Source organism: Apis mellifera, linkage group LG13, assembly GCF_003254395.2.
Source record: "Apis mellifera strain DH4 linkage group LG13, Amel_HAv3.1, whole genome shotgun sequence".
Taxonomy (NCBI): Eukaryota; Metazoa; Arthropoda; class Insecta; order Hymenoptera; family Apidae; genus Apis; species Apis mellifera.
The window spans coordinates 3,434,528-3,452,197 of NC_037650.1; the positions used below are offsets into that span (position 1 = coordinate 3,434,528).

The 17,670-nt window shown below is 45.3% G+C and overlaps 3 protein-coding genes and 1 long non-coding RNA gene across 11 annotated transcripts in view; 2 read left to right on the forward strand and 2 right to left on the reverse strand.

Annotated features, from left to right (window-relative positions):
* Positions 1-15,163, reverse strand: part of LOC100577045 — a 57,404-nt gene extending 42,241 nt beyond the window's left edge. For 2 of the 3 annotated variants that reach the window (XM_006558530.3, XM_006558529.3), the window contains exons 1-3: positions 15,026-15,163; positions 4,067-4,829; positions 1-100 (exon numbers count right to left, since the gene is read on the reverse strand). In XM_006558530.3, the coding sequence (XP_006558593.1) occupies positions 1-100; positions 4,067-4,307 (341 nt within the window). In that variant the 5' untranslated portion in view covers positions 4,308-4,829; positions 15,026-15,163. Of the gene's footprint in view, positions 101-4,066; positions 4,830-14,495; positions 14,747-15,025 lie in introns of those variants that run through there. The other variant, XM_003249275.4, reaches the window with a different exon arrangement.
* LOC102654964 overlaps positions 98-17,670 on the forward strand; it is a 26,095-nt gene continuing 8,522 nt past the window's right edge. For 3 of the 5 annotated variants that reach the window (XR_003305973.1, XR_003305974.1, XM_006558526.3), the window contains exons 1-3: positions 98-1,126; positions 1,591-1,920; positions 2,363-2,557. Coding sequence is in view for 3 of the 5 variants with exons in the window: in XM_006558526.3 (XP_006558589.1) it covers positions 746-1,126; positions 1,591-1,920; positions 2,363-2,557 (906 nt within the window). In the remaining 2 variants the exon portion in view is untranslated. Of the gene's footprint in view, positions 1,127-1,590; positions 1,921-2,362; positions 2,558-3,803; positions 3,899-14,739; positions 15,186-17,670 lie in introns of those variants that run through there. The other 2 variants (XM_006558525.3, XM_026444752.1) reach the window with 2 other exon arrangements.
* On the forward strand, positions 4,836-13,823 carry LOC107965421. The gene is made up of 2 exons (XR_001705359.2): positions 4,836-12,435; positions 12,643-13,823. It is a non-coding gene; the product is annotated as an uncharacterized LOC107965421 (long non-coding RNA).
* The window catches only part of LOC100577569, a 13,114-nt gene continuing 12,383 nt past the window's right edge, over positions 16,940-17,670 (reverse strand). For both annotated transcript variants that reach the window (XM_006558531.3, XM_026444751.1), the window contains one exon: positions 16,940-17,571. In XM_006558531.3, the coding sequence (XP_006558594.3) occupies positions 17,300-17,571 (272 nt within the window). In that variant the 3' untranslated portion in view covers positions 16,940-17,299. The remainder of the gene's footprint in view (positions 17,572-17,670) is intronic.

Consider the following 17,670-nt stretch of genomic DNA (forward strand, 5'->3'; position numbering starts at 1 on the left):
CTGACGCCGAAGGCGATCCCCAGCGCGACGATCAACGGCAGCAACGTCGAGATACACGCTAGAAAAACTGTCTGTATATCTGAGAAACCGGCGAGTATACCTGCAACGTAACATCGTTGAACAATCGTGAAATTATAGATTTATCCTCGAGGAGGGGGAGGTAGAGGGGAGAAAGGAACAAAGATCAAGATCGGTTTCTATAAATTAAATAACGAATAATCTCTGTCGCAGCCGCCTCGACTCTGGTCGAATCGAAATATCGAAACGAGAGCACAAGCGACGGAGAGGAAGGGAGAAGAGGAGAGCGACGAAATTCTTCGAAATTCTCCTTTTCTCTCCACCCTCCACCCCCCAACCGTGTATAACCGTGCACGTGTATAACCTTAATCTCGACAAAGATGACGTTGACTCGATAAGACGATCGAAGGGTGTTGTTCTCGCGTTGTTAACTCGTTGCTCGTTTCGACGTCACCGAAAATTCCAAAGTTGAAAAGTTCACGGAGACTTTCTTCCAAGGTTAAAAGGAAAAAAAAGAAAAGAAAGAAAACCCCCTCTTCGATTTCCCTCGACACGATTTTCTAACCCGATTCTAACCTAATCGTCGCAACGATGCTTCGAAAAATGGACGGGACAACCGTTTGTCCGCCGATCTCGTCCCCATTCGAGCCGTAAGCCACGAGATGACGAGAGGACGACGACGACGACGACGACGACGACGACGACACGATACACGCGCGAGTGCACAATGAGCGAGTGCTCCTCGGAACGATTGCCACGGAGGAACGTCGGCCAAGAGGAATGGATTAATCGTCATTTCCGAAAATTGGCCTGCCTGTACAGGAAATCGCCGTGCCTCTGGAAGAAGGACACGTGGAGCTACTTGAACAGCGAGCACAGGCATCGCGCCTACGCCCGGATCCACGTCGCCATGAATCTGCCCCGGGTCACATTCGTCGAGATCGTTCTGAAGATACGGGAGATGAGGCGGTTATACGTGAACGAGTTGAGAAATCTGTTGGAGGCGAGATCGAACGGTTATTACTACCAGGTCCAGATACCGTGGTTCTATGAATTGCATCGATTCCTATACCCGTACCTGGATTACGACGAGGCAGTCGAGTTGCACGTTCGTATCGATCAACTCGTTATACACGCCATTAGCGTAGTAGGACCTCGGCAAACGCGTTCACAATAAACGTTACGTTTTCTCGTTATACGGGAGCTCCATGTCGTTATACCTTTTATTATAAATTCTCTCTCTCTCTCTCTCTCTTTAATTAACCGTAATTATGACCACCGTCCAACCGAAATAATCCAACGAGTTTGTTTTCAATAGAAATCCCTGATACAATTTGATCATCGTCGAATAAATCGACCCCCTATTTCAGTTTCGAATTATATTCAATTTCGAGAGAACGAAATGGAACGAAAATGCTGCTTTTAAAGTGCTCCATTTAAGGTAATCTTTTCCACGACATGGAGCCCCTTCTCTCACGGCAAATATTTTTTCTAGATTACCTGTAACTAGTTATTTTCCAATTGTTATATGTCGATGAAGACAGTATTCATATCTCGGCCGAATTTTCGCAGAAAATCGACAAATCTTGCGGCGAGTGCAGGGAATCGGAAGAGTTTTCGTCGAGGTGCAACTGCACTCGATGCACGTTATCGCGTAGAAGCAGCCGCGTGAAAAGCGCGTCCACGTCCGCCTCCCCCCGCGGTTTCTCGATCAGCTCCCCCGCAATCTCCTTGCCAAAGATCAAGAGCCAGCCTCGAACTTGCTCCCGCTCTTGCGGCAGGATATCAAACGCTAAGAAACAAGTGGAAAGATCCCTTTCGTGCAGGACCAATTCCTGCTGCAAGAGATTGAAACGCCGCGAGGATTCGTCCGGGGACGACGAGGCGATGAACAGGCGACAGGTAGATCAACGATACGAAATAAACCACTGCTTCGGTTCACTTTGACTCCGTGGAATGTTTACCTCGCTTTTTTTGACTTTCCTTCTTTCTTTCGCGCCCCGTAACTTTTTTGACCGACATTTCTTTAAACTCCTAATCTTCGTTCGTCGTGATATTTTCGAAGAGACGATGATAACGCGATCCTGTTTACTTCTTTTTTCTTTACAATATCGCGAAAATGATGGTTGAGAGAAAATTATCGTGCACAACAATCGATCAATATCGAGTGAAATTTGTTATCAACGGTGAACGGGATCTGAAAGGCAAGAAAAGAATGAGGTTAATGTAACAAAAAAAACGTTCCACAACGAACTTTTTATTCATAGCGCGTCTTTATGAATATTATTCTTTACCTCTTGTAAAAAAAGAGGAAGGATTGATGAGAATTACATACGAAAAACAGGAAAATCAGGAATTCAGAATTTTGGGAAAGTACAGCACGGCGTCGAGCAGCTACACTTACGAGAGCGAATCGGATCAATGGGATATATTCTCCACGACCGTCACGCGTTTCCTGAAAAGATTGGAGAGACCTTACGCGCTCGAGGCGCAGGCGGAAATTCAACGAATCTTGAAGGCGATGCTGATCAAATCGAAGGTAATCGAAACCGAAAATTAAAATCCGGGGAAAAGGAAACCCGAGGGGGGAAAAAAAAAGGAAAGGCAAAAAACAAAGATAAAACTACTACTAGTACTCCTCTCTGAAACAAGAATAGAATTTACAATTTGAACTCGAAGAGGGAGAGGTGGAGGAGAATGTCGCGTCGAAGATACCGTGTCGAATTGTTTCAGATCCGGGAGGAAACGTATTCGAGAAATCCGATCCCCTCCTCCTCCCCTCCTTTCATGCATAACAGGTAACTCTCATAAATATTGGAGAGAGAGAGACAGAAAGAGAGAGAAAAAAATTCTCTAAGTAAGGAGTAAGGTAGCCTTTCGCTCCATTCGCATGAATATCTATAACGGCAAAAAAGCTTTCGATCCGAATTTCATCGTGTATCACCCCCGGTGATTCTGGAGAGAGCGGCCGACTATCGATCCGACTTTGGTAGACCGCAGCGTTTACGATTAGTATTCAGCCTGTGTCGCAGTCGGCCGGTCGGGCAAGGATGAAGGTGGCCAAGATTTGCTCTGGCGAAACAGGGAGGGAGAGGAGGAGAGGGAGGGATGCGTGCCACGCAGCCCGCCTCTGATAACGGTTTATCCTTTGATCGAAGCCTCCTTTTGAAAAAAAACTATTACTACCATTACTATTACTGTTGCTCGTTCCTTCCACGATTTCGAATTCTGGCTTACTATTATTATTATTATTATTGTGTTGCATTAAAAAGCAAAAGAGTTTCGTGCATTGAAATTTTTCCGATAAAGAAATCGACGAGTTTCGAACTCGAAAAGAAAAAAGGGAGAGAGACCTATGGATATGGCTAGGTGATAAATTTCAGGAGAGATAGGAGGGATTAAGCTTCCCTTGGAAACTGTTTTGCCCGTCGCAAAAGGCAAGAGGAGGAAGAGGTGGGAATTCGTGGATTAGTTAGCCAGGCTGTCGAGAGAGCGTGGAATGAACGAGCAACGTTTAAACCGATCCCCTCCTTCTCCCCAAAATCCCTTTGATTCCCGAATGAAACGAAAACGGGAGTTTTTGATCGAGAGAAATACCTCTTCTCTCTTTCTCTCTCTCTCTCTCTCTGTGCACAAAGTCGAGGAAAGGAATAATTTTCAATCTAGCGTGAAAAATTCGACCCCCCCCCCCCCGTATTACATGAATCCAATCTATCCCTTTTAACCACATCGTTACGTTAAAAAGCCTAAAAGCAAAAATTCGAAAATGCGATTTTCATCGAAAGGAGGATGAAAAAAAGCCCGTCCCCGCTGATCTGAAGAGGAGAAGGCAAGAGAAAGAGATGGAAAAAGAGTGAAAAAAGAGAGGAAGAGTGAAAAAGAAAAGTGAAAGGAAAAAGGCGGACGCGGCGAGGAAATGGCGGGGATGATTGGTAAGTGGCATTTCCGGGCGTAAGAGCGGCCTAATGCAGCTTCCATTAGGTCCGGCTTTGATGCCCGTGTAACGGGCATTAACCGTTATATTCAACCTCGGCCTCTTATTACTTACTGTGATCGAGCTCGTCGTGTTCCACGAGGTAGCCGGTCGCGTTGTAGACGTGATGATCGGGTTTAGCGGTGCTCGTGACCGCAGCTCCACCCGTTACTGTCGTGGACGGATTAGTCGGGATTGCCGTGGCAGCGGTCGCGATCGCTGCTGAAACCGAGCCCCCGGCCGACGAGGAGGATGATATCGTTGATACGAGGCTCATCGAGCCCTCCACCTTCGTCGCGTTCACCTCGCCCGCCATTGTTCCCTTGCGTCGTCTACCTGCTACGTCGAGTCTCACCCTCCTCTCCCCCCTCCCCTTACGAAGCTCGCATATCAACGCGAAAATTCAACGCGATCCCACCCAACTCGTAGGCGGATCGGGTCATCGATCTTCGCTCGGATTCAATCTAGACTCGGATCGATTCGTACGAATAATGTCCCGGGATGGACGTAACGCGAGATCCTCGACACGCGCTTCGCATCGCTTTCCTAAGATAGATCAGCGAGAAATACGATTAATCTATTAGAGACTCGTTTCGTAACGAACCGAATTTATCTAGCATTCTTAGAAAAGATAATCGTCGAATCCTTCATAATTCGGTCTCAGCACGATGATCCCTCTCACCCCCTTGGCCGGGTTTCACGAGAGGAGGATTAAACGGAACCAAGAAACGGGGGGGAGTCCTCTTCAATTTCGCCGGTGTGAAGGACGATTTCGTTGGCACTTGTTAGCGGCCAACCGAGCGTCGTTCGTTCTCTCCCTCCATGCGAGAACTGCCATCTGGGGGAAAAGAAAAAAGAAAAGCGGATTATAACATGGATTCGTGCAATTTCATTTCCTAGCGGAGGAATGCATTCGTCTCGATTTAATCGCCGTATATCCGTGCAAGTCGCGACGCGTCCTTGATTATCGTCGTTGAACGCGCCGAGAGAGATCTTTTTCAAGGCCATTTCACCCCCAACGTTTCTGCGTCGCCTTTCCTTTTATCGCTCGGACGGATTTCCAATTGTCTCCGACCATTAACTTGTCGCGTCCTCTTTTCTTTTCTTTTCTTTTTTGCTTGCATCACGCATAATGTTTCACAAGTAACATTATCGAGAAGACGCTTGTTTAAAGTTCACGCATTATTTACTCCTCCGTTGGAAATAACGGGGAATAAATTTTCTGGAAACGAGGAATTCGTATTCGCGTCCACACCCTTTCAAATCTGTCCTCGCCTTCCTGAACGGATATCCTGAAGAACCTGTCCTCAACGTATCTCTCTCCTGGACGCGAGTTTTCGAAAATCGACGACGAGAGGATCCGTTCGAAACTCTCCGCGTGATAATCCTTTCCGTTTCCATTTAACGGCCGATTAGTAGACATATCAAATTCGGAATTTATAGATGTGCCGTGGATAGACAATTTCGATTCGGTTCGGGGATTAAAATAACAGTTTGCGAGAACCCGCTCGATAATTAAACTTGGCCGATAGTTAGCGCGCCATTGTTCCACCAACAGTTTTCCATACAAACGGCGCGGTGATTATTCATAAGTTCCAGTAACCAACACGTGTGTTCAACACGCGTATCCCGAAATCCTTTCCCGATACGTGCGTTGAAACGAAAAGAGAAAAATGTTCAACTCTTCTCGCGGGAATCGAAACGAAAGTCGATGGAGGACAGGAGGAGGAGGAGGAGGGGAAAAAGTTTCGAAACGACGCACGTTTCCATTTGGACATTTTAATATCGATAATTGGCACTCGATGGTGGAAACGTCGTTAACACGAGCCATCGGTAGTTCGAACACGACTTCGCATTAATTGGCACGGCGCATTGAAATTGCAACTGCACTGCGGTTTGCCTCGAGGACGCTCCTCCTGCGCGGGGGAGGGGCGTTGTCGCAGGATGCGACTACCCTTGATGCACCCCGGCTCACGTGGTATAATGAACCCGGCTCGGGCGGGGTGTAACGAGCGGAAACGAGGGGAAATTATTAATTCGATTCCGCCCAACTTTCTTCTGAAGTAAGTTTCTTTTGACAGATGTACACGTATCCATGCTTAATTTAATACGAGACCTCCGTATTTCCCCGAGATTCGAAACAGAAGAGATCATTACATCGTATTTCTCCCGACGATCATTTTTTTTTTTATTTTAATTGATTTGAAAAATTATCGAGCAAAAACTTTTTCTCAGACGAATAGATCGATGGAATTAATACAAATCAATTCTTACGATGCATCACGTTAGATTTTAGCACGGGAATATTCGTTTCTCGGGGCGAAGGAAACGAAAGTTTCGAGCTGTAATCGACCGACTAGGTAGGCAATCAGCGGTGAAATCGGTGGAGCCGCAGGAAACGTAGGGAGCCGAGATCTTAATGAAAATTTACATTCACCGCGCCCGTCAGACCCGGTGCATCGTGCATCTTCTCGAGAATATCGGCTTAACTCGGTTAACCGTGTGGGAAGGAGGAGATGATTCGCAGGAGTAAGTGGACCAAGGGTCGAACACGGTGGCCCACTCTCTCTCCCTCTCTCTCTCTCTCTCTCTCTCTGGCCAGCATCTGGCCGGTTATGGGTAGTTTTAGCGATTCTTACGTAACGCGGCTCAAGCAGGGATCACGATAACCGATTTGCATAATCGAACCCGGTCCACCAACAGCAACGGCTGCTAAACGCAATTGCGGCATCTGCTCCGCCGTTAAATAAGAAACTTTCTCGCGGCATTAATTCCGTTATATAGGAATTCCAGTACGCCTGGAACGACGTACAGAAACGATCTTTCTCGCCGAAGATCGTCCATTTTTAACTGTACGAGATTTCATTAGGGATGGCTCGAATCCAAGCGCGAGTTTCTCCGAGGATGGGGAAGGGGAAGAGGTCGTTGACTCTCATTGCTATTAGTTAATTAAACAGTTAGTCAATTTGCAGGGATGCCTCGATCAAGGCGGTATTAATAAATTTTCCGAGTGGAAACTGGATCGGGCAACATTTTCGACTTTGATCTTCGATACTTGCTCGACGACCGGGGTCCCCTTCTCTCCGCTTTATAATTAACTTTCTATCCGGCATCCCTTTTGAGGATGCAGCTCTAGCTCCCCTCAGTGGAATCGGCCACTATCTATCCAGGATCTGGTGGATCCTGCTGGATTTCTAGTTTTTTTTTCTTTTCCCTTCTTCTTTTTTTCCAGAGAATAGAAAGAAAGAAAGAAAGAATCTTGGACGAGAGAGTATCTGTCGATAATTGGCCAGGAGAGGGGGGAAAAGGTTCCCAAAGGTTTCCAAGTTTCATTTTATAATTCTCTGGACGTACGATCGATACACACACGCGCGCAAACACGTATACACGCGCGCGATACGGTACGTTTAATTAGTCGACAAATTTTTCGATCAATCGCTCGTCGCCGGCAAATAACGAATGACCAATTAAATTACGCGACCTTTACCGGTTTAATAGCCCTAATTACTAACTTAACGGACTCATTGTACCCGCCTTGTATGAAAATTACCGCTCGCTACGGCCCGAGATAAAAGCTCGGGGGTTCTGAACCCCCGATCAATTTTTGCCCGCGCGCTGTTTAATCGCGTTCATTTGTAAAAAAAAGAAAAGAAAAAATAAAAGCACGCGTACGAACATTGGGACTGGTATCGGGGAAATAATGAAAATTTCGACAGATCGTTTCGCCACTCTATACCGGATCCTTCGTGATTGATACGAATCGAATAAGCTATTAATGGGGAAAAAAGGGCAAACTTTCACGTAATTGGGATCAAAATGATTTCTCTCCCTTCTCTTTCTCTCGAAAAAAACGCATTTCACAATAATTTTGTATTACTCTTTCAATTACGATTATATTCTCGCGAGTTGGAAAATCTGATACCCTTTTTTTCCCTTCTTTCTTTCTTTCTTTCTTTCTTTTTTCATAAATCCGATGAAAAGGCTTGATGATGCATCCATGTCTATCGATTGAACGGGCTCTTTTCGATCCGATATATATTCAAGCCTGGAAGAAAAATCATAGGAATTGAGATCCGAGAATACGAGAAAGTAAACCATTCTCAGAACAAAAGGACTCGTCATTTTGGTGGTACTATCTACTTTACTCGAACTAACCCTCTCCATTATGCCCGAGCAAATGGCGCGGAAACATTGAAGAGCATTGCATAAGGACCCTTTTCTAAAAATGTTTCCCGAAAATGAAGGTAATTCACCATTCCCCTACATCCCTTTCTTAACAAAATAATATTTTCATTTCCGCTACGTTTAACTACAGAATCGCGGATTCGAAGAAGTGGATCAGTTCAATGGGGGACCGAGTTCCTCTCGCTGGACTGAAAATGTATCCGTACAATGTCCGTAAAAAAAAAGAAAAAAATCGTGGAACGGACAAGACGGTTCGAGAGAGGCTTTCCTCCCTCTTCTCGCAATTCAAACCTCGACTCGATCTTTTTCAAAACTCCTCTTCCCTATTCCCTCCCTTCCTCTGTCAAAAAGAAAAGGAAAAAAAATTAGGACAAACGAGAGGGATTGCGTCGGATCGAGCCGAAATTTCAAAAGAAGGGTATCGGAATTTCCGTGTCGCCGCAACAATACCCGCAATGTTTTTCCCCTGGAACGACAATAAACGTTTTATATAATAACGAATGGAGGGTGGAGGGGAAGGGATGGATAGAGAACAAAAGAGGGTGGCAAAGAGGCGACGTATTGAATAGCGTTTTTTCCCAAGAAAATGAGATTCCGTTTCCCCTCCCATCTGTGTACAAACGTATCTACTCCCCATCTCCCTGGCCGCATCTATGTTTTATCCCGCGTGCGAAAGAACAAGTCTAGGAGATAGAGTCGGCAATATGAAAGAAACGTGCACGATTGCACGGAATATCGATCATGGGACGGAACGATAGGATTACAATGGAGTAGTAAGAAATGGTCCTTTCGTTTCTAGCGTTGTTTCACGTTCCTGAAAAATATATAATATTATTATACGTATATCGAAACACCCAACGTATCTCCGCGTTAAATATAAAGATATAAGATCGGAATCGATACTTAGTTTCACGGAGAGTATCGTTTAAATCGATCGTATTAATTCTTTTCTTTAATTCAATCGATATTTGTGTAACACGTTAAATATACAAGAATATTCTTTTCGATACCTTGATAGGGCAATCTTGTTTACTGGAATTTTTCTTCGAATCCTTTCTTCGTAGCGAATAAATTTTCCTGCAGTCTATAATATCATTGCATTGTATTTTCGAAAAAGGAGTGACGGATTGTTTCTCGCTCGGGATCTCGTTTGGCTTCTCCTCTTTTTGATAAATTGATTAGGGAAAATTCGGAGAGAGAGACAGAGAGAGGGAGCGGCTTGTCAAACGTCACGATTGTGCCGCGAACGTGTCTGAAGTAATCAGGTCAACGCGGTTAAACTTTCGGTACAGGCTAAAACCAATTAAGCAAATCTAATAAGATCCGACTGATATATCGGATTATGGTTATCAAAAGGAAACCAAGACTAATTACCTTGGACGTGGTGATATTTAAAGGTGATGCTCTCGTTACATTTTATTTAAATATAATTATTAATTGAAAGAACGTTGCGAAACTTACAATTGTAAAACTATTATTTATCGAAAAATCATTGATTTAAGAGGTATCGAGAGGCTTGTTATCGTATAAAGGAGAGCGTATCTTTGCGATATCTCTTAAATTATTGATTTTTCGATGTAAATCACTTTACACGCTAAAAAAAAACTAGAACTATTACATATCTTTTTCATTCGTATCCGGATAAAATATTTATTTCAACGATTGATTATCTTAAATTAGTCCCACGAAGTCGAGAAATGCACTGTTCTACATCTAATGGAAATATTTAAAAGAGGAATCTCCCTTCGAGAATTCCTGCCAGCATTCCTCAACCTTTGTCCACACCTTGGAGAGGATATCTGGTCGCCTAGCTTGCGCGAGCTTTATGTGACAAACGTTTCCGTGGAAACGTTGGGATTCGATTGGACGACCGGAATAGAATTTCCGGTTCCGATTCCGAAAATGACGCGTTACGCGCGCGCCTCCCTCCCCCAAGAGTGGGGAAACTGGCTGTCGGGAAATCCGCCAAGGTTCGTTAGCCCGCCAAGACTTTTCAAAGAGTCCGCCGTTTCCAAACGCTCGCTCGTTTACGAACAACAACGCTTTAACGATATTCGTCGATTAGGAATCGATTCGTATCGAAGATGGACGCTTGGAGAAAAATTTCCAACTCGTTGGACGGAGGAGACACGAGAAAGAGATGCTAACATTGGCGAGGGAGAGGGAAAGCTTAGCAGTTTCGAGATAAGCATCGTGAAGTGAAACGGCGAGGCTATCTTAGAGGCGTTAATTGAATTCTAGAAGCTGTTAGAGGCCCATTCAAGCTTGTTGATGGCCTCCCATTGAATCGTAACCTCTTTAAAAACCTGGTAACGGGGGCCTCCTCTCTTCCTCTACGGTGTAAGCATCTCTTCGAGACGTCTTTCGCGGGGAGGGGGCAAAGAGGAGTAGAATCAACGAGATTGAATTAACTATGCGGGGGAGGAGGCGTGTTATATATAATTAAATAGGGGGTGAGTAAGTAGCTCTCTCGACGTCGAGGGACGTTTTCGAACAACGAGAGAGGAGAAACTCCTCTCGTCGTTCAAACGGAACGTTTGACTCCAAGGTGTTAACACGTGTAGTATGTCGCCGGAGACATACCGAGCGAGGTCTGTGTACACCGTGCAGACCGCAAAGCGCACCGCGACGCGCTGCAATATCTCGGCCAAGACTTTAGGAACGCGAGGAATACGAGCGGAAAGAAACGTGTGATAATATTTCAACTTCGAGGGAATTTCTCTTCCATTTATTCGAAATTTGTCGAAAGTTACTATACATCTGAAGGGGTCAACGATACGAGGGATAATAAAGGAGGGATGGGGTGTCAAGGAAATGGAACGTGAATACGTGATTGAATTATTATCAACACGACGCGATCGAGAGTACGGACGAAAGAGGGGAAAAATCTTCCATCTTCGCTCCCTCGTCCGCTGATGATTTCCGCTTCGACTTCGATTCAGGAGGTAATATTTTCAGGAAATGAAACGTCGATTCCGTTCAAGACGTTTCCAGACGTTTCCTAAGTTTTCATTAATTATTCCGAGCCGGTTAATTACGGGGATTCCAAGCCGGGTGTACATCGGCGTGGGGCATCTCCGGCGCGCGGTAACCGAACGGACGAGATTCTACCCGAGATTTCCCCCTCTGACTGAATTCCCCCTTCCTCCCTCCCGATGCGCTAACACTATTAAACACTGAAAATAAATCGTGCCCGGATCCATAAATTTCCCCGGTTCATCGCCTTCTTTCTTTCTTTCTTTCTTTCTTTCTTTCTTTCTTTCTTTTTTCCTCGCGCTACTATTAAAAATTTCTTTCTTCCTCCTTTTTTCTCCTCTGTACAGAAGCGTTTCTGCACGCGCACGCGTTTCGCACGGCCAAACGTCTCGAAATCTCTCCCCCTGTAATGAAACGAACGAAGAGGGAAGGCATCGCCTCCACGTGTTCTCCTTCTCGACGATTCGCGGCCGCGACGTCGAATGGCCGAACGAGAGGGGACGGGACGAGAGGACGTTAAACACGGGATACGAGCACTCTGGAAATCATCGTGCAGCAAGAAAGTGGTTGGAAGGGGTCAAGGGGGTGCTCCAGCTTGCTCCAGTTAAGTCAAAATGCTGACTGGTGACGGGTGACGATCCGACAGATGCCTTCTTCTCCGCGCAATCGAAACCTCTTTTCCACCCCCCTCCTCGATTTCTCTGAGAAATCCTCTCGATGACGATGATGATCGAGGAGAAAAGTCCCGTGAAGTCTCGGTTAGAACAGGTTCGGAGGATGGGGAATGATAATGGAGGGAAAGCGCGAAGAGGAGGAGGAGGAGGAAAAGCACTCCTCTCGAGAGGAGGAGTGCAACTCGCCAAAACCACTTCTTCGATGTTTCCTGTTCCCACGAACTTACACCTCTAAGCGTTCGATGATTCCTCGACCACCTCCGTGTTTGTCCGCTACTCCTCCGCACCCCGGAAATTAGCGCGCACGATCCCTTCTCTGTTGCAAAGTATAATTTCCTTGATCACGCGAACGATTTCAACGTTTTCATCGTTTCCACCAAGCTTTTTTTCCTCTCTTTTTCCTTTTTCTTAATCTCCTGCGGCCGTTTGGCGGGCTTGCAGCAGAAGTCATAATTGATTTGACTAATTTATGAGAAGGGGAGAGAGAGAGAGAGAGAGAGGGTGGGCGAAAGAGGGAACCGGGTCAAAGCTCGTTATTCTCCCCGCCAGAGAACAGAATTTCTGGGGGAGCAGAAATTTCTCGCGGCCACAATGCTCCACGCTCCACGCGTAAACCCGTGATTACTATTGGCGTTGCCCGTTGTTCCAATCTTGTCCCATTGTAGGGGCGATTTCGCCTCGAATATGAAATAAAATAGAGAAATAAATTCGGCAGCCGTAAAATTTGGCTCATAATTTGGGAAATGTATAACGTTTTTTTTTTTTTTTTTTAAATCACGCTCGAATTATCCGCTCGGAAATCTCGTGGAGAGAGAGAGAGCACTTCGACTCTCTTTCGATTCGGGTCAACCATTTGGTATAAATGAACGGTTGAAATATTCAGAGATAATCGCGACGCGTGCGCCACTCGTGTATCATTATTAACACGCGAAAATTTATCTCTGATACCATTTAGTGGATGCATAATCATTCTTATATATATATATATATATATATATGTATGTATATATGTATGCAGCCAGGTAGATCGTTCGTCGTTTCGACGAAGACAAATGTGCATTTGTTTTAAACGGGCAAAAATTTCATTTCCAAGTGTCATTAGACCTGGGGATATTGGCACTGGAGCCTCTGTGCAACTACTTCGCAACTTTCCTCCAGTCCAAGCTATAAATAAAGGGGTCACATCGCTCGAGAAACCGATCAATCAACGCGACTGCATAGCAACTTATTGTCCTTATTGAAAAATTATATATAGGAGAGAGAGAGAGAGAGAGAGGAAAAAAAAGAACGCAATTTTTACCTGGAAACGATGGAAGCAGATGGAAGGATTGAGGAGACTTATTATCATCATTTCTTCCAGATAAAAAAAACGTGGTTTTTGGTGTTCGGGGAAGGGAATGGGAAAACATATGGATGGAAGTGACGTTTCTCCATCGACTAACTCGGCCCGATTTTAAATTCTTTCTCGCGTAGGAGGAATTATTATTCGCTTATTGAGTCGAGTGGGCTCGGGCGGCCAAAAAACTCTTGTTCCATTTTCCGCGGGACCGATCAATTCGATTTATAAACGAACGCGCTCCCTCGAATGCGCGAAATCGATCATTCGATAATTGGGGGGAGGAGGGGAGGAGGAGAGAAGAGAGAAGGGGAGGAGGGAGGTCGTAGATCGGTAGCCTCGTGGAGAGGACGTTGGACAATCGAGCAGACGGCCGATTATTTGAAACGAATGACGGAGAACCCGAAGCGACATCAAGCATTCATCGATGCATCGTTTAATGGAACATGGGGACGTGGAATCGTGGAACGTGACCGGCCTTTGTTAAGTTAAATTCGATGGAAAATAGCTCGAAATTTATCGTGGCCACGGCTGTGCTTTCGTTAACTCATTCCCTTTAACTCGTTCAAAACCAAGCCCCCTCTCCCCGTAATTTTCTCCTTCGTTTTATTCGGTGGAAGGAAATTGCAACCACTGTCGCGAATTAGGATATTCTCGAAGGGGGATTCTTGGAAAAAAAGGAGAGAAAGAAGAGATATATACATACATATACATATATATATATAGAAATTTTCTTAGAAATTTTTCCACGCGCTACAATCGCGCGTTAATCGCCCTGCTACCGAGAGATTATTCAGATTTAGCCCCGGATTAAGTCTTTTCTCTTCTCCTCTGTCGGCTTTTCCCGGATGAAATCCATGAACGTGGCAAATCCGGAAGGCCGGATCCCGGTATATCGAGGAAGCAACGCGAACGTGCAACGAACGTTTCGCCCGAAATATGAAGATAGACGGAGACGGTTCGTCGTAAATCAAACGATATCGATGTTGCTGCCGTTTTATAAATGAACCTCCAACTCTAAAAAAAAAGAAAAGAAGAGAAAAGAAAAGAAATAGCTGAAAAAGGGAGATGAACGAACGAAGAAAAATTAAATTAACAATAACAATATTAATAATATTAATACACAAGAATGATCGTATTACGCTAAATAAATAGAAAAAAAAGAAATATCGGGGAAATTAGAGGGTAAAGAGAAAAATAAAATACCTGTACACTGTATGGGAAAGTAGTTTACGGATCGTTCGTTTAAGGAAAACTCGTTTCAAAAATGACAATTTCCAGTCTAAGTTTGATACCAATTTGTACGCGTTGCATTTCACCCATTTTCTCTCACCTTTATTCACTTTAAAATCCGATCATACACCGAGCCCACGAATTTCGATTGTAAGCTGCACGCTGTAGCTTCCACCGATTTCCCAACGATTAAGTACATTAGCCGTAATGACGGCACGTCAAGGGGGGGCTCGTTCAAAGGGTTCTCCGCATGGCCCTGGCCCTCCAATCTCTCGAACACAGGTTGGAAACTGTTCCGTTCTCTTCGAGGACACCCTCGACAAAACTGGAATTCACTGTTTCAGCTCGCGCGCAACTGGCCGACAATTAACAGACGAGGAACGGGCGTTCCGTTGAAAAATCAATGGCCAATCCAGCCGGAGTCTCTTCGGGAATCGGGGAGGATATGCACGCGCGGATACGTGGGGATACGGGGATCGAGGCGAGGATCGATCGTCGTCGATAAAGGATAAAGGAGTAGAGGGGGAGGAGATGGGAGTAAGGAGTACCATCGAGGATCTCTACGATGAGTGTAATAATTCGTACGTGATAACAACGCGTCTGAACGGGACGAGAAAATTGTTCGCTTACCAGGTTACACGCGTCGGGACCTGGATCCGCATCGCGCACCATCGTCCTGGTCGCGTGATCACCTATGAGCACGTAGTTACATAGCTCGCACGGGACGAAGACAGTTTGTTTTATTTCTCACTTCTCGACTCCCCCCCCTCCGCACTCTGAGGAAAAAAAATGAATGAATAACTAACTCGAAGAGATTATCTGAGAACTGGCTGGGGATGGATGGATCCGTCGAAGGCGAGATGGAACGCGGAAAAACGCGGACACCAAGGCGACACACCTCTGCGCCGACAACGACGACAGAGTTGATGCGGACCGCGGAAGGGAGGCTGCGAAACTGAGATGAAACCACGGCGCAACCCCGGTGCGCGCGCGCACCAAAACCACCCCCGGAATACACGGAAGCAGCCCGGCCGAACCAACACTACCCCCTCCCCGCCTACAATACTACCCTCCAGGACTACCACGACGACGACGACGACGACGACGACGACGACGACGACGACGGCGACGATGCTCCCGATGCTTCCATTTTTCTCGTTCCCTTTCTTCTTTTCAGCCCTCCTTCCTTCCTTAAGCTCCTTGCCTACCCTTTGACCGCCAAACATCGAACACGCTGCTCGCTCTCCGTTTCTTATCTCTTCTTATCGAATTCAATCGATGCATCCCCCTCGTCGCGATCGAGGACGAGACAACGCATCGTTGTACCCGTTGTTTGTATCTCGTATCTCGCCACGCTGCGCACTTGATCGATCGATTCGCCAATTGTGAAAGCGGTCTGGAGAAGAGGAGAAGAATTGGGAGTTAATTGTGGAGAAGGTTGTATCGTGGGGGAGGGGATTACAGTTATTCGAGGTCAAGATTTATAAATATGCATATCGTTATAATATTCATCCGGATTATATATATGTATTCAATGTATAGAATGGGAAAAAAGGGGGATGGAGGGTGTTAAAACGAATTTCAAGCTTTTTCCAGTGAAATTTCACGCGATTAGAGTTCACGTGGGTGAAACTCAATCGCTCATCGATAGCGCTCCAACAATGTTGCTCATTCCATTGAGCTTAATTGGCAATTTAGGCGGCCGTTGGCAAACCTATATTTTTTCACATTTAGCTAATCGAAACGCGGCCTCATGGAGAACCTCTGTCTGTCTACTTCCAATTACCCTCGATCCGCGTTTTCCCAAATTCGCGTTAAATCGTCGACCGAGCCGTACTTTCCCGTCCAATCTATCGAATTCTCGTTTCGAAACAACTATTATTTCGAAAAATTTCTTATTGAATTGAATACGCGCCGCTGATTCATATACGCCGGCAAAACGATAATCGGGAAAAAGTAAATGGCGATAATCGATAAAGTAAAGCGAATGTAAAATAAATCGCGGTTAATGGATAAACGAATTGAACGTAAAAACGAATGAAAGGGAAACGATATATATATCGACCACGTGTTAGAGACGCTCGGCTATTCCATTTCTGTAATTGATCAAGTAATCTTTTCGCAACGCGACAATTTGAGCGTTGAATAAAAATACACTGGGAGAAGAATTTCGCACCTAGAAAGGAAAGCTTGTCCGAAAGGGAAGCTTTATCGAGGGATCTTTAATAAAAATGTACGATCACGGAATAGGAGGATTGATGGAAAGGATAGGAGGGGATTGCCAGGGAATGTTACTCTCGTCGGTATTTGTTGAAATCTAAATGGGAGGAGGGAAAAAAATACGTGCACGTTTTCTTGATTAACGAAATATAAAACGAAGAATAAAAATCACCTCGAAAATTCGATAGAAAGTCGAATTAAAATCGCGAATCCGAATCATTTTCGAGCGTGGATTAAAATTTAAACCGATGTTGCAATTCCTATCTGTCTATCGAGTTTTACGAGAGGTTTACAGTCACCGTGTAATCGTTGTGTACTTACTGAGAGTGAACGAGAGCACTTCCGTGAGAGAGGCGTGAAGTTACTCTTCGTTGTCTGCGAGAATTAAGTTTCCCATCGACGAGTTTCATCGACGGGATGATGAACAAGCTCCGATACAACCATCTTCCTATTAAATATACTCGAAACACTTTATTCGACGACTTTTCAAAACCGGGCAAACAAAAATTCGCAAACTCGATTCACTCCATGTTGGATATTGCGTCGCAATCGATGAACGCACGACGCATCTCGACGCGTCGCAGCGTACGTTAAAAGCCTGCTCTCCATTTTCCTCGTCGGATGGAAAATACGTCTCGTCGAGAGTGAAAAGTGATTTTCCAGCGGGGAGAGGAAGGAAGGGGGTCATTCCCGCGTAGTTCGTTCGTAACGTAATTTTTCCTCAACGCTTTCCAAGGATTCTGGCAAGGCGTCCCCGTAATTACACAGCCTTCTATTCAGAGTAGCCTCGAGCGCGTCCCAAGATGGCAATTCTTCGTTCTCCAAGTCCAATTCCTTGCTTCGAGCGATCCTTGTACTCCACGTCGGTGACTCCTCTCGACTGATCATCTGCGTATTAAATTCACCTTTGCCCGTGTTATGATTCTCGCGTAAACTCGACCGAACCGGCGAATTCTCTGAAATTGTAAAAGTTGTTTTCATGCCGTTATCGTAATCTACTTTTCTAAGAAACCAACTCGCGTACGCTTTTGTTTATGTTATTACTCTGTTCTTAC